This window comes from Alligator mississippiensis, chromosome 1 (assembly GCF_030867095.1).
Source record: "Alligator mississippiensis isolate rAllMis1 chromosome 1, rAllMis1, whole genome shotgun sequence".
In the NCBI taxonomy this organism is placed as follows: Eukaryota; Metazoa; Chordata; order Crocodylia; family Alligatoridae; genus Alligator; species Alligator mississippiensis.
Genome location: NC_081824.1, coordinates 1,685,369 through 1,709,394, shown reverse-complemented (window position 1 = coordinate 1,709,394; position 24,026 = coordinate 1,685,369). Strand labels below are relative to the sequence as shown.

The following is a 24,026-nucleotide window of genomic DNA, read 5'->3' as shown; positions in this document are numbered from 1 at the left end:
ATGGATTTTAACCCAGATGGTCTCCAATCGCCCACCCTAGGTGCCAATGTCAGCTTGCAGAGACACGTATCTTTCCTTGACATAGAGAGCGACACCCCCACCCCTTCTGTCCACTCAATCTGTCCTCCACAGCTTATAGCCATCTGTAACTGTGGTCCAGTTTCTCGTGATGGCTGCCAAACTTTGTATCCTTCTATGACCAGGTAACTAACCATCTGGAGGAGGGACTTGAGTTGATGTCATTTACTTGGACTTCAGTAAAGCTTTGATTATGTTTCCCACATGATTCTCTTGACTCAATTGGAGGCTCCTGGGCTGGACAAGTCTACAGGGAGGTGGGTGGACTGTGGCAGAAGGCCACCTCTGTCTCTCCCCAAAAACTCTTCTTTGTGAGATCTTGGTTAGTATGGGCCCTGCAGGTGGTACACACCCTACCCTATCTCTTTAGGTAACCTGCGCTGGATACATTCCTGAGGGAGAGGGGAAACCCGCTCCCTCTGCCTACATCACTGGCATCTCATACCGGGGTGAGGGGCTTGGGCTCCCTAGGACTCTAGAAACCCTGCCAGTCAGGCGTCCCCGATCAGTGCTGTCCAAGAGGTACTGGGAAGGACCCTGGTATACATTCCTTGGGCTCCTCGAGATCCACAGGCCCACTTATCCAGGTCAACACCTAATTAATCCTTTTCACTGAGCTGTATCTTCCTTCTTAATGATTTCCGGATGTTCCAGCCAATTTATAGCTTCTGAACGGTACTGATAACTTACAGCCACTCAGATTCTTTTTACTTCAACTGTCCTTAGACTGACCAATAGCAGTACAAGCCTTGCATTCCTTTTGATACGGTTAATTTTAACTGCTCCACAGGGCCTTACTACTTCAAGGCTTTGCTAAATTTACTAGGCCTTACTTTATACAAGGCCTTATTACATCTTAAAATTTAATTAGGCTCTTAGCAACAAGATATACCTTGATAGCTAAACAAATACAGAAAAACACTTGGCTTAATCTTCATAGAGCCTTCAGCAAGCACTTTTATCACACAGACATAGTTTTCAGTTGTCAAAAAGCAACCAGAAGGACTGCTCACCTTCACTATCTTTACATGCAATATTGGCTCACTCCTTCGGGTAGCTGAGGCAGCATCTCTTGAGGCAGGAACCCTAAATCTCCTCCTGGCAAATGCAGGACATGCAGGAAGATCTTGGCTTTATGCCCACTTTATGGAAATGGGAGACTCCTCCCTAGTTTGCTCCTGTGGCCGTACGGCTGAGGACAAGTGAAACTTTGGGGCATCCTAACCCCAAGCCTCTGGGCATGGGCCTGCACGCGGGATGCCCGACAAAGGATTTGGAAACATCTGAAGCCCCAGGCCGGCGTGGAGGATGTTTGCCGGTAGGAGGGCCACTTTTGGCTCTGGACTGACTCACCAATTTCAAATTGATTTGCCTGATTCAGGTGGAACACAAACATTTCCCTTAAAAAATACCAAAACCTCATGCCCCAGGCCCAGGCCCAGGCCCCTGCCCTGCACGGAGCACCTCACCTGACCCTGCTGGGATGGAGGCATCCCTCTGCATCCCCGGGGCAGGATGGCCAGGAACGGCTCCAGCACCACCAGCTCCAGGACCTGCTCCTTGCTGCGGCACTGGGGCTCCAGTCAGGGCTTGCAGAGCTCCTGGAGCTCCAGGTCCAGGGGCTTTGTCCCAGCAGAGCCTGCCCGGGACACAGGGGTGCTGAGAGGGACCTGGTGGGATCCCCTTTCCCCACATGTCTGTCTTTGTTGAGTTTGTAGCATTTTAAAAAATTACTGCTGTGAAACACCACGTGTGACTCGGTGTTGGTGCAGAGTTGAACAGCCGCTGGGCTCTCTGGAGATAGCCCCCATGGCTATCCGTTGAGTGGAGCCAGGGCAGGTGCATCTGCACCCCTCATGGAGGCCTGATATTTATTGATTTATTCATTTACTATTAAAAAACCCCAAACATAGCTTCACTCATCCCAGGTAAAAAATTCCGTCCAATTGATAATAAACTGTTTAAAAATGTTCAAAACCGAGTCTAACCTGAACTTTCCTTGCTAGTCAAGCACAAACATGAGGTTCAGACACTAATAAAAAATAATTCAAAAAGAAAAGAAGTCAAGTCTTATCGACCAAAACTGGAAAAAAAAACAACTCTGTCAAGATAACACTACTTAAAAAAATTCAGGCATGGTAAAAATGAGAATATTTTACCTTAAATATACAACAAAAAGTTCTCCAGACTTCTCGCATTATGGTGTCACATCCAGAACAAATCCTGTTCATCACAATTAAACTGAATGTAAACAGGTCAGTAATAAAACCTATACATTGAAACCTAAATAAAAACAACAAATGCATCCACAGATGCATCACGAGCATTTCCAAGGAGGTGATCCTCCCTCTCTATGCGACACTGGTCAGGCCGCAGGTGGAGTACTGCATCCAGGTCTGGGCACCGCACTTCAGGAGGGATGTGGGCAGCATGGAGAGGGTCCAGAGGAGGCCACCCGCATGGTCAGGGGGCAGCAGGGCAGGCCCTACGAGGAGAGTGATGGGACCTGAACCTGTTCAGCCTCCACAAGACAAGGCTGAGAGGGGACCTGGTGGCCATCTATAAACTTGCCAGGGGGACCAGTGGGGAACAGGAGAGACCCTGTTTCCTCAAGCACTACCTGGAGTAACTGGGAATAACGGGCACAAGTTGACAGAGAGTACGTTCAGGCTGGACATCAGGAGACACTACTGCAGTCAGGGCGGCTAGGATCTGGAACCAACTTCCAAGAGAAGTGGTGCTCGCCCCTACCCTGGGGGTCTTCAAAAGGAGGCTAGATAATCTCCGAGCCAGGGTCATAGAATCATAGATTCATAGAAGTCGGGTCGGAAGGGATCTTGTAGATCTTCAAGTCCGACCCCCTGCCTGGGCAGCAGAGAAACTGGGCTCAAGTGACCCCAGCCAGTAGGCATCGAGCCTCTTCTTAAAGACCCCCAGGGTAGGAGCCAGCACCACTTCCCCTGGAAGTTGGTTCCAGATCCTAGCCGTCCTGCTGTGAAGTAGTTCCTACGGATGTCTAATCTGAACCTACTCTCCAACAACTTGTGGCCGTTATTCCTTGTTTTCCCGGGGAGTGCTAGGGGAAACAAGGTCTCCCCCAAACCCTTCTGGTCCCCCCTAGTGAGTTTATAGACAGTCACCAGGTCACCCCCTCCCCCCCCCCCCCCAGCCTTCTCTTGAGAAGGCTGAATAGGTTTAGGTCCCGCAGCCTCTCAGTGTAGGGCCTGCCCTGCTGTCCCTGGATCATGCGGGTGGCCCTCCTCTGGACCCTCTCCGTGTTATCCACATCCCTCTTGAAGTGGGGTGCCCAAAACTGGACACAGTACTCCAGCTGTGGCCTGACCAGTGTCGTGTAGAGGGGGAGGATCACCTCCTTGGTCCTACTTGAGATGCACCTGTGGATGCATGATAGGGTCCGGTTAGCCCTGCCAACAGTGACCTCGCACTGTCAGCCCATGTTCATCTTGGAGTCAATGATGACTCCAAGATCCCTTTCTGCCTCCGTGCTCTCAAGAAGGGAGTTTCCCATCTTATAAGTGTGCTGGTGGTCACTACTGCCCAAGTGCAGCACCCTGCACTTGTCTGTATTGAAACGCATCCTGTTTTTGTCAGCCCACCCTTGCAACCTATCCAGGTCTTGCTGAAGTCTTTCCCTCCCTGCTAACATGCCCACCTCACCCCAAATTTTGGTATCATCAGCAAATTTGAACAGGTTGCTTTTCACCCCATCGTACAAATTGCTGATAAAGAAATTGAACAGCGCGGGCCAAAGACCGAGCCCTGGGGGACTCCGCTTCCCACTTCCCCCCAGGTCGAATATGACCCATCCACCACCACCCTCTGAGTCCGACCCTTCCGCCAATTAGCAATCCATCTAACCGTGTAGCCATTGATGCCACAGTCGCCTAGTTTTTTAACAAGGATGGGGTGGGAGACAGTGTCAAAGGCCTTGCTGAAGTCCAGAAAGACTACATCCACGGCGACACCTGTGTCCAATGCTTTTGTGACCTGATCATAGAAGGCAGTCAGGTTGGTCTGACATGACCTGCCCTAATGAAACCGTGCTGGTTGCCGTTGAGCATCATCCCAGATGCCGGCCCATCACAGATGTGCTCCTTGATGATCTTCTCAAAGAGTTTCCCCAGGATTGAGGTAAGACTGACAGGCCTATAGTTGCCCGGGTCCTCCCTCCTCCCTTTCTTAAAGATGGGGACCACATTGGCTATCTTCCAATCACCTGGCACCTGGACCGAGCACCACGAGCGCTCGTACAGCCGTGCCAAGGGCCCTGCAATAACCCCTGCTAGCTCCCTCAACACCCTGGGGTGGAGAGCATGTGGACCTGCTCACTTGAACACATCCAGCCCCTTCAGTAGCTCTCTAACCCGGTCCTCCTCAACCTTAGGTCTTGGGGCGTTCCCCTCGAGTCTGTCATGAATCACAGTGGGGGAGTCCCGGTCTCTCCCCAAGAAAACTGAGGTGAAGAATTTGCTAATGATGTCTGCCATCTGGGGTCATTTGACCCCAGCATCCTTTCCTGACCATGGCAGGGGGTTGGACTTGATGATCTGCTCAGGTCCCTGCTGTTTTGATTGGTGGAACCCATCCACCAATCAGGAGGCAGCAAGAGGAGATCCGTCGGGGCTAGAAGAGCAGAGGAGAGCTGCTCAGCCGGGTGAAGCCGGACCCAGAAGCGCCCAGAAGACTTCCATCCATGGGGAACAGCACACAGCTCCAGTAGCAGCACGGCACACGGCATCCAGGCCCTGGGAGCCGCGTGAGGTGGCTCAGGTCTGCAACCTCTGGCACGCGGCCAGAGACACAGTGCACAGGCCAGTGCACGGAGTAGGACCTTGGGAGCGCTTGTGGGGCTTGGGCGCTCAAGCCCTGGAACAAGGCTGGGAGCTCGGTGCAGGAGGCGCTGCACGGAGGATGAGAGACCCTGGGAGCTGCTTGAGGTGGCTCCGGTCTACAGCTGCTGACAAGGGCAGCCGCTCAGTGCAGACGACACAGCCCAGAGGGTGCAGGAACAGAGCGAGCCCTGGTGCTGCACAAGGCTGTCCAGGCCTCCGACCCCCAGCACAAAATGAAGCGTCCACTACCTGCAGCGGTGCCTGCGGCCCTAAGCCAGGACGGCGGCAGCACAGTCAGGCAGCAGGAAAACCCGGCGGGGACAGAGCCTGACCTGGAGAACAAGAGCAACCCTCCGGGACTGCGGAGTAGTAGGAAGTTACCCTGGAGAGACGGTCCCCCAGGGGAGGGCTCCCACCCACCAAACTGGTGTGGTGTATATATATATATTGTTTATTGTTTGGTAAACGTGTACAAATATATATAATCTACGTCCTTACCCCTTTAATGGTTTTGTTGTGATAATAAATCTGTACATAGGTAAGTAACTGATTGACTGGACCTGACTCTATAGGGGACAGAGGTGGCCGCTGGGCTGCTGTGTCCCTCCGCAGTGCGCTGCCCCGCCAATAATTCCCTCAATTGGAGAGGAAAGTACAAACCGTGTACACTCAGGCTACATATTAAAAAAATACCATTTTAAAACCATCCCAAACCTTAATTCAAGTGTAATTGATGCAAAAGATGCATTTATGCTAAAAGCACAATGTAAAAACGGGACTATAAGTTATAAGGACTATTAGATCATCACAAAATCTGTGTGCACTTCATACCATCGCTGCGGTCAGGCCCCTGGCAGGGGGCAGCTGGAGGGGAGACATCCAAGGAAGCAAGCAGGGCTCATCAATTATAACACTGTCCTGGCTGGAAAGAGATGCCCTGCGGCATCGTCACGCCAGCCAGTGCCCTCCCCTCCCACCCGGGATGGCGCCCCGGTCACCACTGCGTAGCAGCAGCTGCACCGCGATGCAAGATGTCCAGAAACGTCTCCGAGGTGGCAGCCTTCACGCCTGCGCGGCTGGGAGCAGGGACGATGTTCCCGGCAAGAGCAGCATGTGGTGTCAGCTCCGCTGCTCCTCGGGGGTTTCCTTTTTCCACGTAGGAGCAGCAACATCAATCCTCCTCAGTGAAGGGTACGTCCTTGGTGAGCAAGATATCGGGGATGGGGGGGAAGAGTTTTGGAGGGGTGAGCGTTGGGGGGAAAGGGGGAGAAGACCCCCAGCACCCCCCAGGGAAACACCAACCTGTGACACCCCCTGCCCCACCCCTGCTTAAACCCAGGGAAATCCAGTTCAGCCCAGGGCCAGCCTGGACTCAGCCCTGCCCAGCCTGCATGCTGGACTGGGCTGGAGGTGAATAGTTCCTCCTAGCTCCCACATCAGGCCAGGATGCCCCCCCAGTCCAACAGGCCAAGACCAGCCCTGGGGGCCCCCAGCAAGGCAGCCTCGCACCGCTGATACTGGGGTCTGGCTGCTGCCGCCCCGGGGGCACGTGGACCGGAGAATCCCCCATCCCCCAGGTCCAGGCACAGCGGTGATGAGTCCTCCCTGCTCCCCCGCCCCAAGGCCTGGGCATGGCCTCGGCCCCAGGGCTTCGCCCGGCACTTACTGCGCCAGTGAACAGCTGCGCCCACCCCGGCAATGACCAGCACGACGACACCGATCACGATAACCACAATCAGCATCAGGTTGGGCTCTGGAAGAGGGAAGGGGCCTGTGAAAGAGGGGAACCCCCAGACCTGCCCCCAACGCTGCACAGGTCCGGTGCCCCCTCCCCATCAGTACCCCCTGCACCCTTCGACCCCCCAATTCCTTCCCCACATAGCCCAGGGTCAGTCATCCCCCACTCCCCGTGCAGGGGTCACTCACTGCTCCTGCCTTTGTCCCAGGACACTGTCAGGGCTGCACCCAGGCTCACGTGCTCCACGCGGCAGGTGTAGTCGTGGTTGCTGCTCGGGTCGATCTCGATGGTGGCCCAGGTCTGGTAGGTCCCGTCTCCGCTGGGAAGGACCCATGAAGACCTTGTCTCCTGGGGCTGCGCCTCCCCATTCTCCAGCCAGACGACGGCCACGTCCCTGGGATAGAAGCCGTGCACCCGGCAGGACAGGGCGGTGCGTCCGTCCCGGGACAAGGGCCTGTGGCTCACCTCTGCCATGGGGTGCTCTGGGAGGGAGGGAGGGAGGAGACCCCCGTTAGAGTGACCGCCCCTGCTGAGCCCTCAGCACCCCTACCAGGAGGTCGGCTGGGCCCTGCAATGGGCCACACAAACTGGCTCCAGTGCCCATTTCAGGCAGGACCAGATGGTGCTGGGTGGGGGCACACTGGATGGGACACACCGCTGCGCTGGGCTCGGGGCTGCAGGAACGGGGTCCCATAACCTGATCCCTGGTTCTCAGACACGCAGCCAGGGACAGGGGCACCGTGTCCCACAGCAGCTCTGGGGCCTTGCCCAGTGGCAGGACCGAGACACAGCAACCGCCACCGTGGACAGAGGGGGTTCCCCAGGGTGGGGGTGCCCCAGTCAGTGCTGCCCTGGGCGGTGACACTGGGACTCACTGCTCTGCAGCGCTGCCTCCCCGTGCTGCAGGTACTGCCGCAGCCACAGAATGCAGGTCTCCTCCAGGTAGGATCTTGTGAGCTGAAGAAGGATCTTATCCTCATTCCAGGTCTGCTGGGTGACCCGGGCCTGTGTTGTTCCTGCTACCCAGGTGCACGTTCCCAGGTCATAGCTGATGAAGTCTCCCCCGTCGTAGCCAACCTGCATGTAGCCTCCAGTGCTGCCGTCTTCACCAACCTCACAGCCGTACATGAACTGGAGAGTGTGAGACCCTGAAACAAGCACAGATCCAGGCCCTGGTCAGGGTCACAGCCCCAGGGAGCAGGTGCCTGAGGGCTGCCGGGCTGGGCAGGGGCAGAGCCGACCCTATGGTGGAGCAGCATGAGGACAGGTTGAGGGTCTAGTCATGGAGAAGAAGGTGGAGGGGACACAACTGCAGACACTGCACACCTGGGAATGACCCCTGGAAGTGGAAGGGCAAGGTTGGGTGGAGGAAGGGGCAGGTGAAACCGGCCAAGACAAGCCCAGGATGGAAAGTAGAGCGGTGCTTCTCTGTGCAGGAGCAGCACGGGGCAGGGCAGCCTCTCCGCGGGGCAGCAAGACCCACGAACAAAACCTGAGCAGTGGACGCTGCAGCTGCCTGGAGCAGGGCCTGGACTGTGTCCCTGGAGGTGCCCCCAGGGCTGTGTCCCATCAGCCCAACCCCTGTCTGTACCCGGGGGGTGACAGGGCCTGGTCCCTGTGCCCCACATCTCCCCCCGCACAGACATCTGAGTCCCCGCAGTCACTGCCCACCATGGCCGCACACTCCTGGGGATCCGGTCCTTCCTCCTCGGATTCCCAACTCCTGCTTTGGCCTCTGCCTCCCTCCCTCCCTCCTCTTGTCCCTTTCTCCGCGCCTACCAACACCTGCTCCCATCGCCTGGTCCCTTCCTGCCCTGCAAACCCCTCCCTGCCCTGCTCCAGCCCTGGCACAAAACCAGCTGTGAGGGCTGTCTGAATCACGGCAGCAGGAGCCCAGCCCTGCCCCCCAGGCTGGAGCCAGACACCCGGGGGTGGGGGGTCTGTGTAACAGGTGCCGAGGCATCGACCTGCGGGGCTGGGGATGCACCAGAGCCTCGGTGTCCTGGGCACAGGCCAGGGGATGCCGCTTACATGGTACCCATGGGAGAGGGAGACGGCTCCCTCCGCAGCCCCCTGAGCCCCTGGCCAACGACTGATCCATCACCACTGCCCCTGGCCCTGCCCAAGGCGAGTGCAGGGAGGAGCTGCCTGCAGCGACACGTGGACCAGACACGAGACATTGCAATGCACTCCCAGCTCCCTGCCCCGTGCCTCCCGCACGCCCTTTTCAGTCACGCTCAGGCCCCGGATCCCCCACGGCCTCCTGCTCACACCTGCCTGCTCACACTCACCCCTGCTCTGGTTGTACCGATGCTGCAGGGTGACCAGGTTCTGTTTAAATCTCTTCTGCCACTGCTGCAAGCTCCTGGTTTCTGTGTCCCAGAAGTCTGGGTCGACGGCCCCCTGCACCCAGTCTCCGCGCGGCTCCTGTCTCTGCCTCTCGCTGTCGTAGTGGAGAATTTGCTGGTCGTCCATATAGCTCATTGCAGTGAAGTTGGGCACGTCTGGGCGGGGGTCTGACACCCCGGTGTAGAAATGCTGGTAGGAGTGGGAGCCTGCGAGAGTGACAGGTCAGGATTACTGGGGCAGACACCAGTGCCCCCAGTGCTCACCGCCCCCTCCCGCAGGGGCCGCAGAGGAAGGACACGGGGCTGCACCAGGCTGCAGCAGAGGGGCAGAGCGAGGGAGCGGTGGGGCCAACAGGACAGGGCAGAGCCGGCTGAGTCGGGGCAGGGGCCGGGGAGGAGGGACAGGACCGACCCCGCAGGGCACAGGCCTGGTCTGGAGGGGCCACACACCCTGTCCCACAGCCGAGTCATGCTGCCTCGTACCCTCTGTCCCAGGCACGGCCCCGGCACTCGGCCTACCCTGGTCCTGGGGAGCCGTCGTGCACCAGAGTGAGGGCGAGGCCCTTGCAGCAAGGGCCTGGGCTCAGCCCATCTCGGGCTCGGTCCTGCTGCCTGGTCAGGGCCTGGATCTGGAGAGACCCTGCAGAGCAGACGAGAGTCTGGCTTTTCCTCGGCTTGCACCCATCTGCCTTCCCTGTCACAGCCAGCGGGTCCTCCCTTCCCAGTCCCAGCAGCTCCCCGGGCAGCCGCAGCCCAGCCATGGGAGAGGGGAGGTGCGGGGTGCCCGTCCATGGGCTGGTGGGCCCAGGGGCGGCTCCAGGGACCGGGCAGCGCTGTGCTGATGCCCGCTCTGCGCACAGGGTTTGGACCGGGCCTGCCAGTCAGCACCGAGGGAGCGAGACTGGGGCAGTCCCCAGCCAGTCCCCGACCCCCGCACGATTTCTGCAAGTCGTTTTTCCCTGGCAATGCCCCGGGCACAGGGCCACCAGGGCAGATCCGAAAGAGAAGAGCGAGCAAAGCCCAGAGCAGCCTCTGGCTCCTTCCAGCTGCTCTCACACCCAGCGCCGTCTCCCTCTGCCTCCAACCCCGCCACGGCAGTGCTCAGCCCCAGGCCCGAGCCCCCTCAGCAAACACCACCTCCTCCTTTCTACTCCTTTTGCCCCAGAAAACAGGAGAGCAGCTCCCACGGGGCAGAGCCTGCAGACCCCTTGCCCACTGCTTACGGGCACTGGAGGAAGGCACAACGGTGCTGTTCGGCTGCGGTGTCTCTCGTGTCTCACGCAGCCCCGCTACCAGACATGGCACCAGGATCCCCAGCCCTACGGTGCAGCCTGGGGGGAAGCAGGGGTCAGAGGAGGCTCCAAATCAGCGAGGGGAGCAGAAGCAGCTCCCTCCCTGCTCCTGGACACCCGGCTTCCTCGTCCCAAATCCCAGAGCCGGGGCTGGAAGGGACCCCAAGGGCACATCCAGCTCAACGCCCCCCATGAGGCAGCAGGATCAGGCCCCTGCACCCCAAATGCCCCCATCCCCTAACCACTTCTCACAGCTGCCATCACCCAAGCCCCAGGGAGAGCAGTGGGGGTGTGCTCCCCACATCCTGCTGCTGCAGGGGGTCGGAGACGCCCAGGCCCCAGGCCAGGCTGAGCAGGGAGCAAATCCCTGACCCTCAACAGGGAGCCAACACCCTCCTGCCAGGACCCTGCGGGGTTGGTGCCAGCATCGGCGCAGCCCAGGCCCAGCCCCAGCCTGGGCTGCAGCAGCACCAGCGCTCCGGGGCAGAGGAAACCCCCCGACACACGCAGCAGCAAGGGGGGCACCCAGCACAGGCCTGGAAGAGCGCCAGGCAGAGCCCGGCACCGCGACGCTCGGGTCGCCCCGTACCAGCGCACATCCAAACTGCTTTTGAACGGAGGCAGGAATGGATCTTGTGCCGTCTGGTCCTGCTGCTGCTGGGGGCTGGGGCCTCTGTGGGAGAAAGACAGGAAAACCCATGGCACGAGTGCTCCCCGCACACACCAGGCCAGACAGCCCAGGGCTTTGGGCTCCAGCCCCCTGCTCTCACCCCCAGAGCCAGGAGAGAGCCCAGGCCCCGGGCCCCAGCCCCGTCCGCCTTCCTCCCAAAGCCCCGAACTCACCAGGGGAGTTGGTGCCACTCGGGCACTGGGTGCCCACCTGCACCATCTCCATGTCCCCGTCCTGCGCTGCCTGGGTCCCTACTGCAGCACAGGAGAGGTAAGGGGGGCTGCCGCCCCCTCCCCACGCCCCACAACAGGGAGATCCCAGCCTCCCTCCCGCCCCCGCCAGGCCCCGCTCTGCTCCTTTCCCCGCTCTTCCTCCACGTTGCTGCCTCCCAGAGCGCAGTGGAGCCCCTCACCGGCACTGGGCTGCGGCTGGCTCTGGGGGTAGGGGGCTCTAGATGCGGCTAGCTCCAGGGTGGGCTCCAGGGGAGGTTGCTGGTGCCCCCGGCCCTGCCCCAGCCCCTCAACAGCGGGAGAATATTCTCATCACCCCCCTGCTCTCACCCCACCCCCCTGAGCACCCAGGTGTCCAGGCTCCTGCCACCCTGCACCCTGCACGGTACCCAGGCATCCGGGCTGCCCCCCCCCCCCCCAGGTGAGCTGCTGAGGTTGTCTGCGGTGGGGGGGGGGGGAACAGCTGGGTCAGAGCAGCTGGGTCTGGACCAGCCCCTGTTGTATGAGGGGCTTGTTCAACGAGGACAAGTGCAAGGTCCTGCTCTGAGGAGGGGGCAATCCCCTGCACCGGTGCAGGCTGGGGCCACGGGCTGGCAGCTGCTCTGCAGAAAGGACCTGGGGGACAGGGGACAAGGCGCTGAACAGGAGCCGGCCGTGTGCCCGTGGTGCTGGTGCCAGCAGGTCCAGGGCAGTGATTCTTCCCCCTATTCAGCACTGGGGAGGCCACATCTGGAGTCCAGTGTCCAGATGTGGGTCCCCACGACAGAAAGGACGTGGACAAGTTGGAGAGAGTCCAGTGAAGGGCAAGCAAAATGGTTAGGACAGGACTGGGGAGGAGAGGTTGGGGGACCTGGGCTGATGGAGTCTGGAGAAGAGCAGACCGAGGGGGATGAATAGCAGCCCTCAGCTCCCTGCAGGGGCTGCAAGGAGGTTGGAGCTGGACTGTTGTCAGCAAGGGCAGGTGACAACCCCCACGGACCCTGCGGGACACGTGTCGGGCCCCCACTGCCGCCCTGAGCTCCCCCCCCCCGCACACCGCGTCCCCCGCAGCGGTCACACGCCGCCGCGAGCCTGCGCTAAACCGCTGCACAACGTTACCGAAACAGCGCCGTGCTCCCCGGGAGCCCGGACCCAGCGAGCTCTCCCGGGCGGGCCGGGCTGGTCCAAGCGGAGTGCGGCTGCCTCCGACTGCTCCCCGGGCTCGGCACAGCCCGGCCCGCCCGGAGTGCCACACGGCCGCTCCTCCGGCCCCTTGTTGCGATGGGAAGTCCCTGAGTCGGGGTGGGGGGAATTTCTCTGACTCGCACGTCTCATCCGTTTGCCGACAAGAAGCACTTGGCACAGGGAGGAAATCTCTTACCCCGGGAAAGGGGGCATTTCTCAGGCTTGCCTCTCTCGTCGGTGAAGTGATTGGCTTGAGAACCCGGGGCGGGGACTCCCTGCTGCGCCCGCGGCTGCTCTGACTCGGGCCAGGAGGGCACAACCCCGCGTGCTTCATGCAAAGGCCTTTCCTACCGTGCCCTTTTCTTTTTCTTTTTCACCAGAAGTAAAACTATTTGTGCATTGTTTTTAATTGTATTTGTCTCTGGGTCTTTCTGGGGCTGCTTTAATTTATAATGTGGGCCTTTGCTATATAGGGGGTGTGTGCGTGCGTGCGTGCGTGTCGGGGCTCACGGCCCCCTCAGTACATGGGGCCCAGCCAGGATCTACACCAAGGGCCAGCAGTGTTTCAGGGCAGAGTGCTAACACCACCTCCAGCCTGGACTGGTGACAGGCTGGCGTGCCAGGGCAAAGCACAGGGCAGCCCCGAGGGGCCCGACCCTTGTTGCAGCAGAGCAGCCCTGGCGCCTTCCCCACTGCCCACCCCAGGGCGCACGTACCAACCAAGATGCCTTCGCGTACCATACTCCTTAGACCCGTGCTGGGGTTCCTGGAGGATAGGTCCTATAGGGAGAGACGCCGGGAACTGGGCCTGCTCAGTCTGAGTACGAGAGGGCTGAGAGGTGACTTGTAGACACCTACAAGTACGTCGGGGGGAGCACCAAGATCTAGAGGAGCAACTCTTCAGGAAGGCAGCTCACAGGAGGAGGAGAGCCAACGGGCACAAGCTAGGAGAGGGTAAATTCAGGCGGGGCACAAGAAATAACGTTTTCTCCGGAAGGGTCACCAGTATCTGGACCACACTCCCTTTGTGGGGCCACTCTCATACCGCCCCTCCATTCCCCGGGGCCACATTCACCCTGCCCTCACCCAAAGGGTCCTGGGGCTTGTTTCCCTGCACTCTCCAGCCAGCAAGCGCGCGGCCTCTTGGGCCTCTCACGTGACCCTCATCTGACCGAGCACCGGACGGTTAGCAGAACGTAGAATTGACTACGCCTCGAGTCCCTCACCAGGTCATTCATCCAGCTGCTCTAAATTAGGGGCTCCTGACTCATCCCAATGTTTCCCCGTGGCTCTTCAGCCGTCTCATCCAATCGGCCTCTGGGCCACTTGTGGCCTCAGGCTTCCCTGGACCTAACCTGGCCCTCATGGCAGCAGGGCCTGCCCTTGAACCCCCTTGCTCGCCGGGGCCCACTTCATGCCCTTTCCTCTCAGGGCCTCATAACTCGCCCCTCTCCGTGGGCTCTGAGCCCCTCACTCTCATGGGGCTTCTTGCCCTACATGCACGCACGGTCGGGGCTCCCAGCCTCTGGAAGGAAGTCTACCCATGGTGAGATTGGTATGGACTGTAGGGGTTTTCCCTCCCCTGCCCAGGATCTCTTGAGCAAACACTGGCAATATTTCATAGAGGCAGGACAGTGGCTGCTGTGGTTCCCCTACTTTACCTGTGGCAGGGTCAGGCGTTAGGTCTGTGTTGTGTCGGGGTTGGTGCTAGTCCTATGTAGAGTTTGGATCATGGTTTGGACAGGGCTGATCCTCGGACTAGGTGTGACCTCTGGAGGTCCCCTCCAGCCCCACTGCTCTGACTCTGTGATTCAATCACTGTGCAGATATTGGTAGACTATGAAATCTGATTGTCACTCAAACTCTGTTAACAGCATGATAAAATGCTATTTATATCTTGGGACTATAAACTATTGGTGCAATACAAGAATCCTTCTTTAACTTCTAGATGTTATTCCTATCCGCTACAAAAAGAAAGCTGTTTTGTTGTAAGTGGTTAATCTCTACAGGTACAGAGAGGTAGGGGGCTCTAGATGTGGCTAGCTCCGCGGTGGGCTCCAGGGGAGGTTGCTGGTGCCCCCTGCCCTGCCCCAGCCCCTCAACAGGGGGAGAATATTCTCATCACCCCCCTGCTCTCACCCCCCCCCCCCCGAGCACCCAGGTGTCCAGGCCCCTGCCCCCCCTACCCTGCACGGTACCCAGGCATCCGGGCCGCGCGGATGCAGAAGCGGTGTGTCCGCCCCGCACACCGCGTCCCCCGCAGCGGTCACACGCCGCCGCGAGCCTGCGCTAAACCGCTGCACAACGTTACCGAAACAGCGCCGTGCTCCCCGGGAGCCCGGACCCAGCGAGCTCTCCCGGGCGGGCCGGGCTGGGAGGGGCCCGGCCCTCGCGGGGCTGCAGGGCCGCAGGCCAAGGGCGGGCTGGGTCCAAGCTGATCCCAGCTGCGGGTGCCCAGGCCCTGGGCTGAGATGTCGGCTCCCCCCACGGCACAGCCCCCCCCCCGCAATCACGCGCCCGTCCTCCCATCTGTCCCGCCCCGCCCGCACCCGCTTGTTTGTGCGGGAAGTCCCTGAGTTGTGGGCGGGGGCGGGACAGATGGGAGGACGGGAGCTCTCCGACTCCCCCAGCATGATTTCCCGGCACAGGCAGCATGCAAATCTCTCCCCCGGGGCTCCCCCTGCGCCAGCGGCTCCTCGTCCCGCTCTGACTCGCTGCCAGGAGGGCACAGCCCCGCGGTGCTTCATTCAGGAGCCTTTCCTACCCTGCCTTTTTCTTTTTTCTCACCAAGACAAGTAAAACTATTTGTGCATTGTTTTTACTTCTATTTGTATCTGGGTCTTTCTGGTGCTGCTTTAATTTATAGATTCATAGATGCTAGGGTCGGAAGGGACCTCAATAAATCATCGAGTCCGACCCCCTGCATAGGCAGGAAAGAGTGCTGGGTCTAGATGATCCCAGCTAGATACTCGTCTAACCTCCTCTTGAAGACCCCCAGGGTAGGGGAGAGCACCACCTCCCTTGGGAGCCCGTTCCACACCTTGGCCACTCGAACTGTGAAGAAGTTCTTCCTAATGTCCAATCTAAATCTGCTCTCTGCTAGCTTGTGGCCATTGTTTCTTGTAACCCCCGGGGGCGCCTTGGTGAATAAAACCTCACCAATTCCCTTCTGTGCCCCCGTGATGAACTTATAGGCAGCCACAAGGTCGCCTCTCAACCTTCTCTTGCGGAGGCTGAAAAGGTCCAGTTTCGCTAGTCTCTCCTCGTAGGGCTTGGTCTGCAGGCCCTTGACCATACCAGTTGCCCTTCTCTGGACCCTCTCCAGGTTATCCGCATCCCTCTTGAAGTGCGGCGCCCAGAATTGCACGCAGTAGTCCAACTGCGGTCTGACCAGCGCCCGATAGAGGGGAAGTATCACCTCCCTGGACCTATTCATCATGCATCTGCTGATGCACGATAAAGTGCCATTGGCTTTTCTGATGGCTTCTTCACACTGCCGGCTCATGTTCATCTTGGAGTCCACTAGGACTCCAAGATCCCTTTCCACTTCCATGCCACCCAGCAGGTCATTCCCTAGGCTGTAGGTGTGCTGGACATTTTTCCTCCCTAGGTGCAGCACTTTGCATTTCTCCTTGTTGAACTGCATCCTCTTGTTTTCCGCCCACTTGTGCAACCTGTCCAGGTCTGCCTGCAGCTGTTCCCTGCCCTCCGGCGCGTCCACTTCTCTCCATAGCTTTGTGTCATCTGCAAACTTGGACAGAGTACACTTCACTCCGGGTTCAAAGGCAAGGGAGCAGCATAGGGCAGGTTTTCCTTTTTCCGGCTTGAAATCCCGGCTGCCCGGGAGAACACATCGATATCTACGTCCCCATCCCCATCCCCATCCCCATCCGCAGAGCCAGTGAGAGAGAGTAACAGGATCACAAGGGAACACGTCCTGGTTGGACACATCTCTGCACAGTGCCGGGTTTCTCAAAGCGAGTACGCAATAAATGACACCGGCAGGTGAATCCCCTGTTCTCACTACTACCGTATCTGACACCAAAGATCCCAAACTCTGCCGCAGAACTGAACGGACGTCTCGTGGTGCTTCCTCCACAACAAGGGCTTCATATCCACGTCTCTTCGGAAAAGAGAGAAGCGGGGCTTTGCCAAGTGCTCTCCAGGGAGGTTTCCGCGTCAGCCCAGCAGCAAACAGTCCTTCTTGGGGGCCCGCGTGCACGCCCTCAGCCCAGCACCCGGCACGGCGAGGCAGGAGAGAAGAGGGGCACTGGGGCAGACACGGCTTCAAGCCTCACCACCCACCTCAGACGAGAGAGAGCCGGCTGCCAGGCAAGCTCCCGCACGACCCGGCGCGGTGTGAGCACAGCCTGCGCAGCGCTGCGCTGCGCTGCGCTGCGCTGCGCTGCGGGGCCGCCCGGGTGCCCGGGCCGGCTGCGGGACGTGGCTCTGGGCACGGCCGAGCCCGGCACGAGCGGCTAAGAGCACTGCTGAGCGTGCAAGGCAGCGCTTGGCGTGCCCGCGCGGCCCTCCTCTCGCGGCTGCGAAGCCCGCAGGGAAGGAAGCACAGCCAAGGAGCGCGGGGGAAGCTTTTCTGTTCTCCGGCTTGAAAACCCAGCTGCAGCGCGCAGGTCGGAGCGCGGGGAGGGCTTTGTTGCGGGCTCCAAGCGCCGCTCCAGCCCCAGGAGGGCAGCGCGGAGCCGCCTGGCTTTCCTCCGGGGGAGCCGCAGCACGGCAGCACGGGGCCGGCTCGTTCCCGGCGCTCCCTCCGCGCGGCACGGACTGCCCCTCCGCGCCTTGATCCGGCGGCGGCTGCGCCCGGCTCGGAGCACGGCAGCCCGCGCCCACACGTGTGTCTCTGCCGCGCGCTACACGTGGGTGCACAATGCCCTGTGCTACATGTGGGAGCTGCGCGCATTAGTGTAGGTCGGGACGCAAACGACTGTGGACAGCAGTGGGGTCCCTGTGCCGGGAGCGTGTGTCCGCCCCGAGCAGCGCGAAGCCGGGGTTGTTCCCGGCCCTCAGCGCCGGGCTCCAAGCCCCGCTCCGGCCGCAGGCGGGGCCCGCCGCACTGCCCCGCGCGGCCACAGGAGGGCGCCTCTGAGCCTGCACGTGCTGGCTGCATGTCCCGACCGGACCACAGGAGGGCAGCACTGAGCCGGGACTGTGCTCACGCGCGGCCCGGCTGCACGGCACACCTAGTGTGGCTGTATTGACGACAGGCACTAGCAGCCGGTTACACACGAGTGTGACGGGTGAACATCTCTGTCACTACCCCCGCAGAGAGACGGACACAGAAGGCTAGTAACAGGGGCACTGTGTTACGTGCGCTGTGTATTATACAGACGCACCCTTAGTGGGTACATCTCTGGACAGATTCAAGGTTTTCAGAGCGACTACACAAGGAGTAACACCCTCACTTCCACCCCGTTCTCACTGTTACACTGTTTTCCACAAGCAAGCCCAAACTCTGCCCTGGCACTGACCTGCTGTCCTGTGGTGCTTCCTCAACAACAGGGTTTTCAGTTCTTTTTCTCTTTAAAAATGAATATTTGGCGTTGTGCAAGGTGGTCTCTAGAGAGGCTGCAATATCAGTCCAGAACCAAACAGTCCTTCCTAGGGGTCCCTGCGCACCACCTCCCAGCATACCCAGGAGACAGAGCGGCTATGTGAGCGGGACGACGGAAAAGGAGCACCGGGACAGACAAACAGGTTCAAGATAAGAGAAACAAAGAGCGTGGGAGCAAGGAAAGCTCTTCCCCGCTGGCCTCCCAACTCTCCGCTTGCAGCTGGGAAATAGCGGTGGAGCCATGCTACAAACTGGGACGGGACAAGGGGCTTCATGGGAGGCTTCCGGGACAAGTGGGAGTCCGAGGCTGACAGAAACAGTAGGCTCGCAGGCCCTGTGGTGTTGGGCACAGGAAATGAGGCCTGAGTGCGAATAAGTTCAGCCAGGTCTCTTACTTGACTAAGAGGAGAGGCAACGAGAGAAAAAGAGAAGAGAAAAACACGCTGATGCTGTGTGTTTCAAAATGTTCTCAGATAAGAAAAACCTTCATGCCTTGTTCTGACTTATGATACGAAGCTCTGTGTGCAGCTGTTAACCTCCTCCTTCCCCTCCAACCCGAAGCTGACAACTGTTCCCAAAACACAGTGTGTTTTTCTGAATAAGTAAACTGCTTGTGCGTGACAAACGAATGATCAACTTCTTTCTGTTTCTCTCAAGGTTGCTTTGCCTGAGCCCTGCATCTTCTCTCGCTGTCTGAAGTATAAATACGCTTGTAAACTTGTCGAGGTCAGAGTTGCTCTGAGAGCCCTCCTTGTAGTCACTCGTGTAGCTCTCAATAAACCAGGAGGGCTCTGCCAGTTCTGATACAACCACAACGCAAAGTTGAATGTCTTCCACACCTCTTCCGCAGCAGCCCACACAGGGACCCATCCTTGCAGCTGTGACAGCTGTCGCGGGCCCTTAAACCCCAGGCCTGTAGGTGCCAATGGTCACGCTGAACCTCCTCACCTCTAAGCTGGTTCCAAGGACAAGCGCACAAGGACTGGCCTGGGAGAAAGGGAAGATCCACATCAGACACTTGCACACGAGGGAAAATGCTCATCCTGTTAACCATCAGTCCGTGAACCATGGAGGAGGGTAAGATGACCCAGCTGCCAGCCTCAGCCTGAGCCATTTTCAAGGCATCTACGCTAAGCTGGAGAAGTGCTGCAAACAGAAGGTCCGAAGCCTTGTTCTGACCGACTGCAGCATGAACCTTTGCAGATGTGACAGCTAAGTTGGTCACCAAGTAAAGGAAGCCATCAAATAATTAAACAAAGCACCAGGCCTAAAAGGAGCTAAGGAAAGTGTATACATTAAAATGGTCCACACTTGCAACATCGTAGCTTTATCCTTAAGTAGTAGTAGTGGTAGCGACTGATGTAACTCAACGTGCACCTATAGATATTGGCATAGGCTGAAGGGAAATTTGGAGAACTCAGCCAATTCAAGAAAACTTGCTGCCAACCTGTGCCCCGCCACCCACCCCCACTCCTGAGTTTCCCCAGCCAATGTAAGCGAGCACCTGTCGTGTGTATATCACACATACACACCTATCTATACACATACACACACATATATATATACATATACATACACACCTGTATACATATACATACACACACACACACCTATCTCTCTCTATATGTATACACACACACCCCTATATATATATACACACACACACACACATCCACACGCACCTATACACACACACCCTGTGTACACACACCCCTATATCTATCTACCTATCTACACACACCTATATATATATACACACAATCCTATACACACACACACCTATATATATACATACACACCTACATACATACACACACACACACACCCTTTATATATATCTATATATATCTATATATACATATATATCTATATATCTATATCTATATATACACACACACCTATATCTATCTATCTGTCTATCTATATATACATACACACACACACACACACACACACACCCCTCTATACACACCCCTATACACCTATACACACACAGAGCCTATATGTGTGTGTGTGTGTGTGTGTGTATATATATATACATAAACACCTATATATATATACACATACACACACACACCTATATCTATCTATCTAGACACACACCTATATATATATATATATATATACACACACACACACACATACATACCTATACACACACACACACCCCTATATCTATCTATCTATCTATCTATCTATCTATCTATCTATCTATCTATCTATACACACACAGCCATAGATATATATACACACACACACACTCCTATACACACACACACACACCTATCTCTCTCTCTACACACACACACACACACACACACACACACACCCTATATATATATATATACACACATATATATATACATATATATATATGTAGATATACATATATATATGTTCCTTGACCATGTTCCTTGACCATGTTCCCAGGTCATAGCTGTTGAAGTCTCCCCCGTCGTAGCCCAACTGCATGTAGCCTCCAGTGCTGCCGTCTTCACCAACCTCACAGCCGTACATGAACTGGAGAGTGTGAGACCCTGAAACAAGCACAGATCCAGGCCCTGGTCAGGGTCACAGCCCCAGGGAGCAGGTGCCCGAGGGCTGCCGGGCTGGGCAGGGGCAGAGCCGACCCTATGGTGGGCAGCATGGGGACAGGTGGAGGGTCTGGTCATGGAGAAGGCAGCGGAGGGGACACAACTGCGACCCCTGCACACCTGGGAATGACCCCTGGAAGTGGAAGGGCAAGGTTGGGTGGAGGAAGGGGCAGGTGAAACCGGCCAGGACAAGCCCAGGATGGAAAGTAGAGCGGTGCTTCTCTGTGCAGGAGCAGCACGGGGCAGGGCAGCCACCCCGCGGGGCAGCGAGATTCAGGAACAAAACCCGAGCAGTGGATGCTGCAGCTGGCCGGAGTCAGTCCTGGACTGTGTCCCTGGAGGTGCCCCCAGGATCATGCCCCATCCAGCCCAACCCCTGTCCACACCTGGGGGGTGACAGGGCTTGGTCCCTGCACCCCACATCTCCCCCCGCACAGACATCTGAGTCCCCGCGGTCACTGCCCACCATGGCCGCACACTCCTGGGGGTCCGGTCCTTCCCCCTCGGATTCCCAATTCCTGCTTTGGTCTCTGCCTCCCTCCTCTTGTCCCTTTCTCTGCACCTACCAACACCCACTCCCATCGCCTGGTCCCTTCCTGCCCTGCAAACCCCTCCCTGCCCTGCTCCAGCCCCGGCACCAAACCAGCTTTGCGAGGGCTGTCTGAATCACGGCAGCAGGAGCCCAGCCCTGCCCCCCAGGCTGGAGCCAGACACCCGGGGGTGGGGGGTCTGTGTAACAGGTGCCGAGGCATCGACCTGCAGGGCTGGGGATGCACCAGAGCCTCGGTCTCCTGGGCACAGGCCAGGGGATGCCGCTTACATGGTACACATGGGAGAGGGAGACGGCTCCCTCCGCAGCCCCTGAGTCCCTGGCCAACGACTGAGCAGTCACCACTGCCCCTGGCCCTGCCCGAGGCGAGTGCAGGGAGGAGCCAGCTGCAGGGACACACGGACCAGACACGAGACAATGCGACACACTCCTGGCTCCCCTCCCCGCGCTCCTGACGGGCAGGTGCCTCCCCCACGCCCTCCTCAGTCACGCTCAGGCCCCGGATCCCATGTGGCCTCCTGCTCACACCTGCCTGCTCACACTCACCCCTGGTCTGGTTGTAGCGATACCACAGGGTGACCAGGTTCCGTTTAAATCTGTCCTGCCACTGCTGCAAGCTCCTGGTTGCCATGTCCCAGAAGTCTGGGTCGACAGCCCCCTGCACCCAGTCCCCGCGCGGCTCCTCTCTCTGCCTCTCGCTGTCGTAGTGGAGAATTTGCTGGTCATCCACGTAGCCCATGGCAGTGAAGCCAGGCACACCTGAAAGAGGGTACGTGTCCAAGCAATATTTTGGAGGTTGCTCTGTATATTTTGTACACCATTGCTAACCAAATTGTTTATTGTTGTCTTACCATATATATATATATATATATATATTCTTGGTTACTTGCTACTTTTTCTGTGTGTGAACTGACCCTTGCACTGCCATATTCTGTTTATTGTCCCATTGGGCCAATGTTATTCACCTGCTGTGTTAACTTACCGGTGCTTACCTATTTCAGGATCCATCACTCCTCTGTGCCTGGGTGACTACAGGACTCCCCTTGCTTGTTGTTTATAGGGTCCCCCTATCAGGTGTTGGTGCTGGGTGTGACACCCCAGCAGAGGGTCAGTTCCTGGACCAACAATGATTTTGGAGTATTGTTCATTGTCTATCCTTTGTAAATACTTATTCTTATATTTCAGTGTATCTCTATATTTCTATTATGAATCGATACATTGTATTTACTTAAGTCGCATTGGCCTGGCCTGGGGAGAGAGGGATCTGAACTCTAGTTTCATAGTAGGTATGGCTGGAGGGGACCTAAGCAGATCATGTAGTCCGACCCCCTGCCCTGGGCAGGAGAGGATGCTGGGGTCAAACGACCCCGGCCGGGTGGCTGTCTAGCCTCCTTTTGAAGGCCCCCGGGGTAGGGGCGAGCACCACTTCTCTTGGAAGCTGGTTCCAGCTCGTAGGCGCCCCGACCGTGAAGTAGCGCCTCCTGAGTGAGTGACAGCCTCCCTCTCACAGCGCTATTGTCGGTCCACCTATCCCATCCAACTGAGGACGTACCCAAGTTACACTGGGTACAGTTCATTGCCATCCCCAAGCGCGGTGTGGAGCTGAGGAAGGCTCCTAGCTGACAACTCGGGCCGTGTCCCCATCTGTGGAGGTGAGATACTGGGGGTCAGGAGTGAGGGGCATTAGCGGGGCTGGGGGTGGGGAGTGAGGGGCACAGGGGAGTGGGGGACTGTGGGATGGGGGGACGGGGCACTGGTAGTGCCAGGGGTTGCAGGTTGAAGTGAGCAGGGCCAGGGGGCCGTGTCCTGTGGGGTGGGAGTGAGACCTGCCTGGGCTCACAGAGGACGTGGGCAGGGAGATCCCCTGTGCCAAGCAGAGCCAGGAAACCCCCCGGGCCCTGGGCTGTGACCACAAGACGGGGTGTTTGTAGTACCGACAAGGGCTGCAGCTCCTCTGCCCCGGACCGGGCGGCGCGGCCCCCCCAAAGAGGATCCCCACAATGAGACTCTATACAACTGAGACACTTTCTTGACCCTGCTTCCCCCACCATTGCAGACCGGTGTACGGGTTTGGGTGTGTCTATCTTCTTTCTCTCTCAGCGTTGCGAACCCCCTGCAAGGTCTACATGCAGCAGAGCTGAGCTGCAAGGAGGGAAGAGCGAGGTGCCCGTGAGCAGAGCGCCGGGAAGGGAAGGGAAGGGAAGGGAAGGGAAGGGAAGGGAAGGGAAGGGAAGGGAAGGGAAGGGAAGGGAAGGGAAGGGAAGGGAAGGGAGCGGGCGGGTGCCCCGCAGGAGCCGAGCTGGCCGGAGGAAGCAGCTGCACAGGAACCCCCGGCAGGTGCTGAAGCACTCCTAAAGCAGAGAGTTGAGCAATATAGGTTATTCAAATTATAATATTGAAGCTGCTGCCCTCAAGAGATTTGCAACCTTTCCCTTCTCCCGAAGGAAAATGCCCTTTCTTGTCAGCGCGGTGCCTGCGGCCCAGGACCGAGCTGGTGAAAGGCTCACATCCTCCGGTCCCACTGTACCAGCATGCTAGGAATAGCTCAGAGGCCTGATCCAGCAGAGCACGGGGGCACCAGGACACGTGCACTGAAGATGTACGATGCACACCTCCCCCTCCCCGTGGCCTGCCCGCTGCCAGCTCAATCCCTGCCAGGGAGGGACTGGGGCTGGCTCTCCCCCTACTCTCTGCCCAGCTCCTACCAGTGTCCTGCTTGTCGGACACGGACCCCCTGCCTCCCCCTGGCACGTAATAGAGACGCTTCCCCCACCCTCGTCGGGGGTGAGGAGTAGGATGAGTGACCTGGGGCCCCGATCCCGCAATCAGATCCACGCAGGATGGGTGCGCTGGAGCCCCATCGCACACTCAAACACAGCCAGGACACGTGAGCTCATTCGTCTCTGGAATTGGTCTCCCCAGCTAGTTCAATGACAGGGC

The 24,026-nt window shown here is 58.2% G+C and overlaps 2 protein-coding genes across 2 annotated transcripts; both read right to left on the bottom strand.

Annotated features, from left to right (window-relative positions):
* Window positions 1–5,426: 5,426 nt before the first annotated feature.
* On the bottom strand, window positions 5,427–11,289 carry LOC132250367 (major histocompatibility complex class I-related gene protein-like). Its single transcript, XM_059727167.1, has 8 exons — window positions 11,153–11,289; window positions 10,899–10,982; window positions 10,124–10,348; window positions 8,961–9,224; window positions 7,545–7,817; window positions 6,858–7,151; window positions 6,598–6,684; window positions 5,427–6,129 (listed from the first exon to the last, which is right to left on the bottom strand). Exons 1-8 carry the CDS (start codon window positions 11,202–11,204, stop codon window positions 6,113–6,115), a joined length of 1,296 nt encoding a protein of 431 aa, XP_059583150.1. The 5' UTR covers window positions 11,205–11,289; the 3' UTR covers window positions 5,427–6,112.
* A 7,603-nt stretch (window positions 11,290–18,892) lies between these two features.
* Window positions 18,893–22,094, bottom strand: LOC132250366 (class I histocompatibility antigen, F10 alpha chain-like). The gene is made up of 4 exons (XM_059727162.1): window positions 22,079–22,094; window positions 21,633–21,887; window positions 20,329–20,479; window positions 18,893–18,929 (listed from the first exon to the last, which is right to left on the bottom strand). The coding sequence occupies exons 1-4, from the start codon at window positions 22,092–22,094 to the stop codon at window positions 18,893–18,895; spliced, it is 459 nt and encodes a 152-aa protein (XP_059583145.1).
* Between the last annotated feature and the right edge of the window lie 1,932 nt (window positions 22,095–24,026).

Bases quoted from the DNA above. Each gene is read 5' to 3' on its own strand.
- LOC132250366 (XM_059727162.1), bottom strand. The intron at 20,480-21,632 runs GTGAGTGTGAGC...TGCTTGTTTCAG, and splicing joins TCGCTACAACCAGACCAGGG to GGTCTCACACTCTCCAGTTC. The intron at 18,930-20,328 runs GTATATCTACAT...CCTTTCTCCCAG, and splicing joins GTCAAGGAACATATATATAT to GCCAGTCCTTGTGCGCTTGT.
- LOC132250367 (XM_059727167.1), bottom strand. From the start codon at position 11,204: ATGGAGATGGTGCAGGTGGGCACCCAGTGCCCGAGTGGCACCAACTCC. The intron at 10,983-11,152 runs GTGAGTTCGGGG...TTTCTCCCACAG, and splicing joins GAGTGGCACCAACTCCCCTG to AGGCCCCAGCCCCCAGCAGC. The intron at 7,152-7,544 runs GTGAGTCCCAGT...CCTCCCTCCCAG, and splicing joins GGAGGCAGCGCTGCAGAGCA to AGCACCCCATGGCAGAGGTG.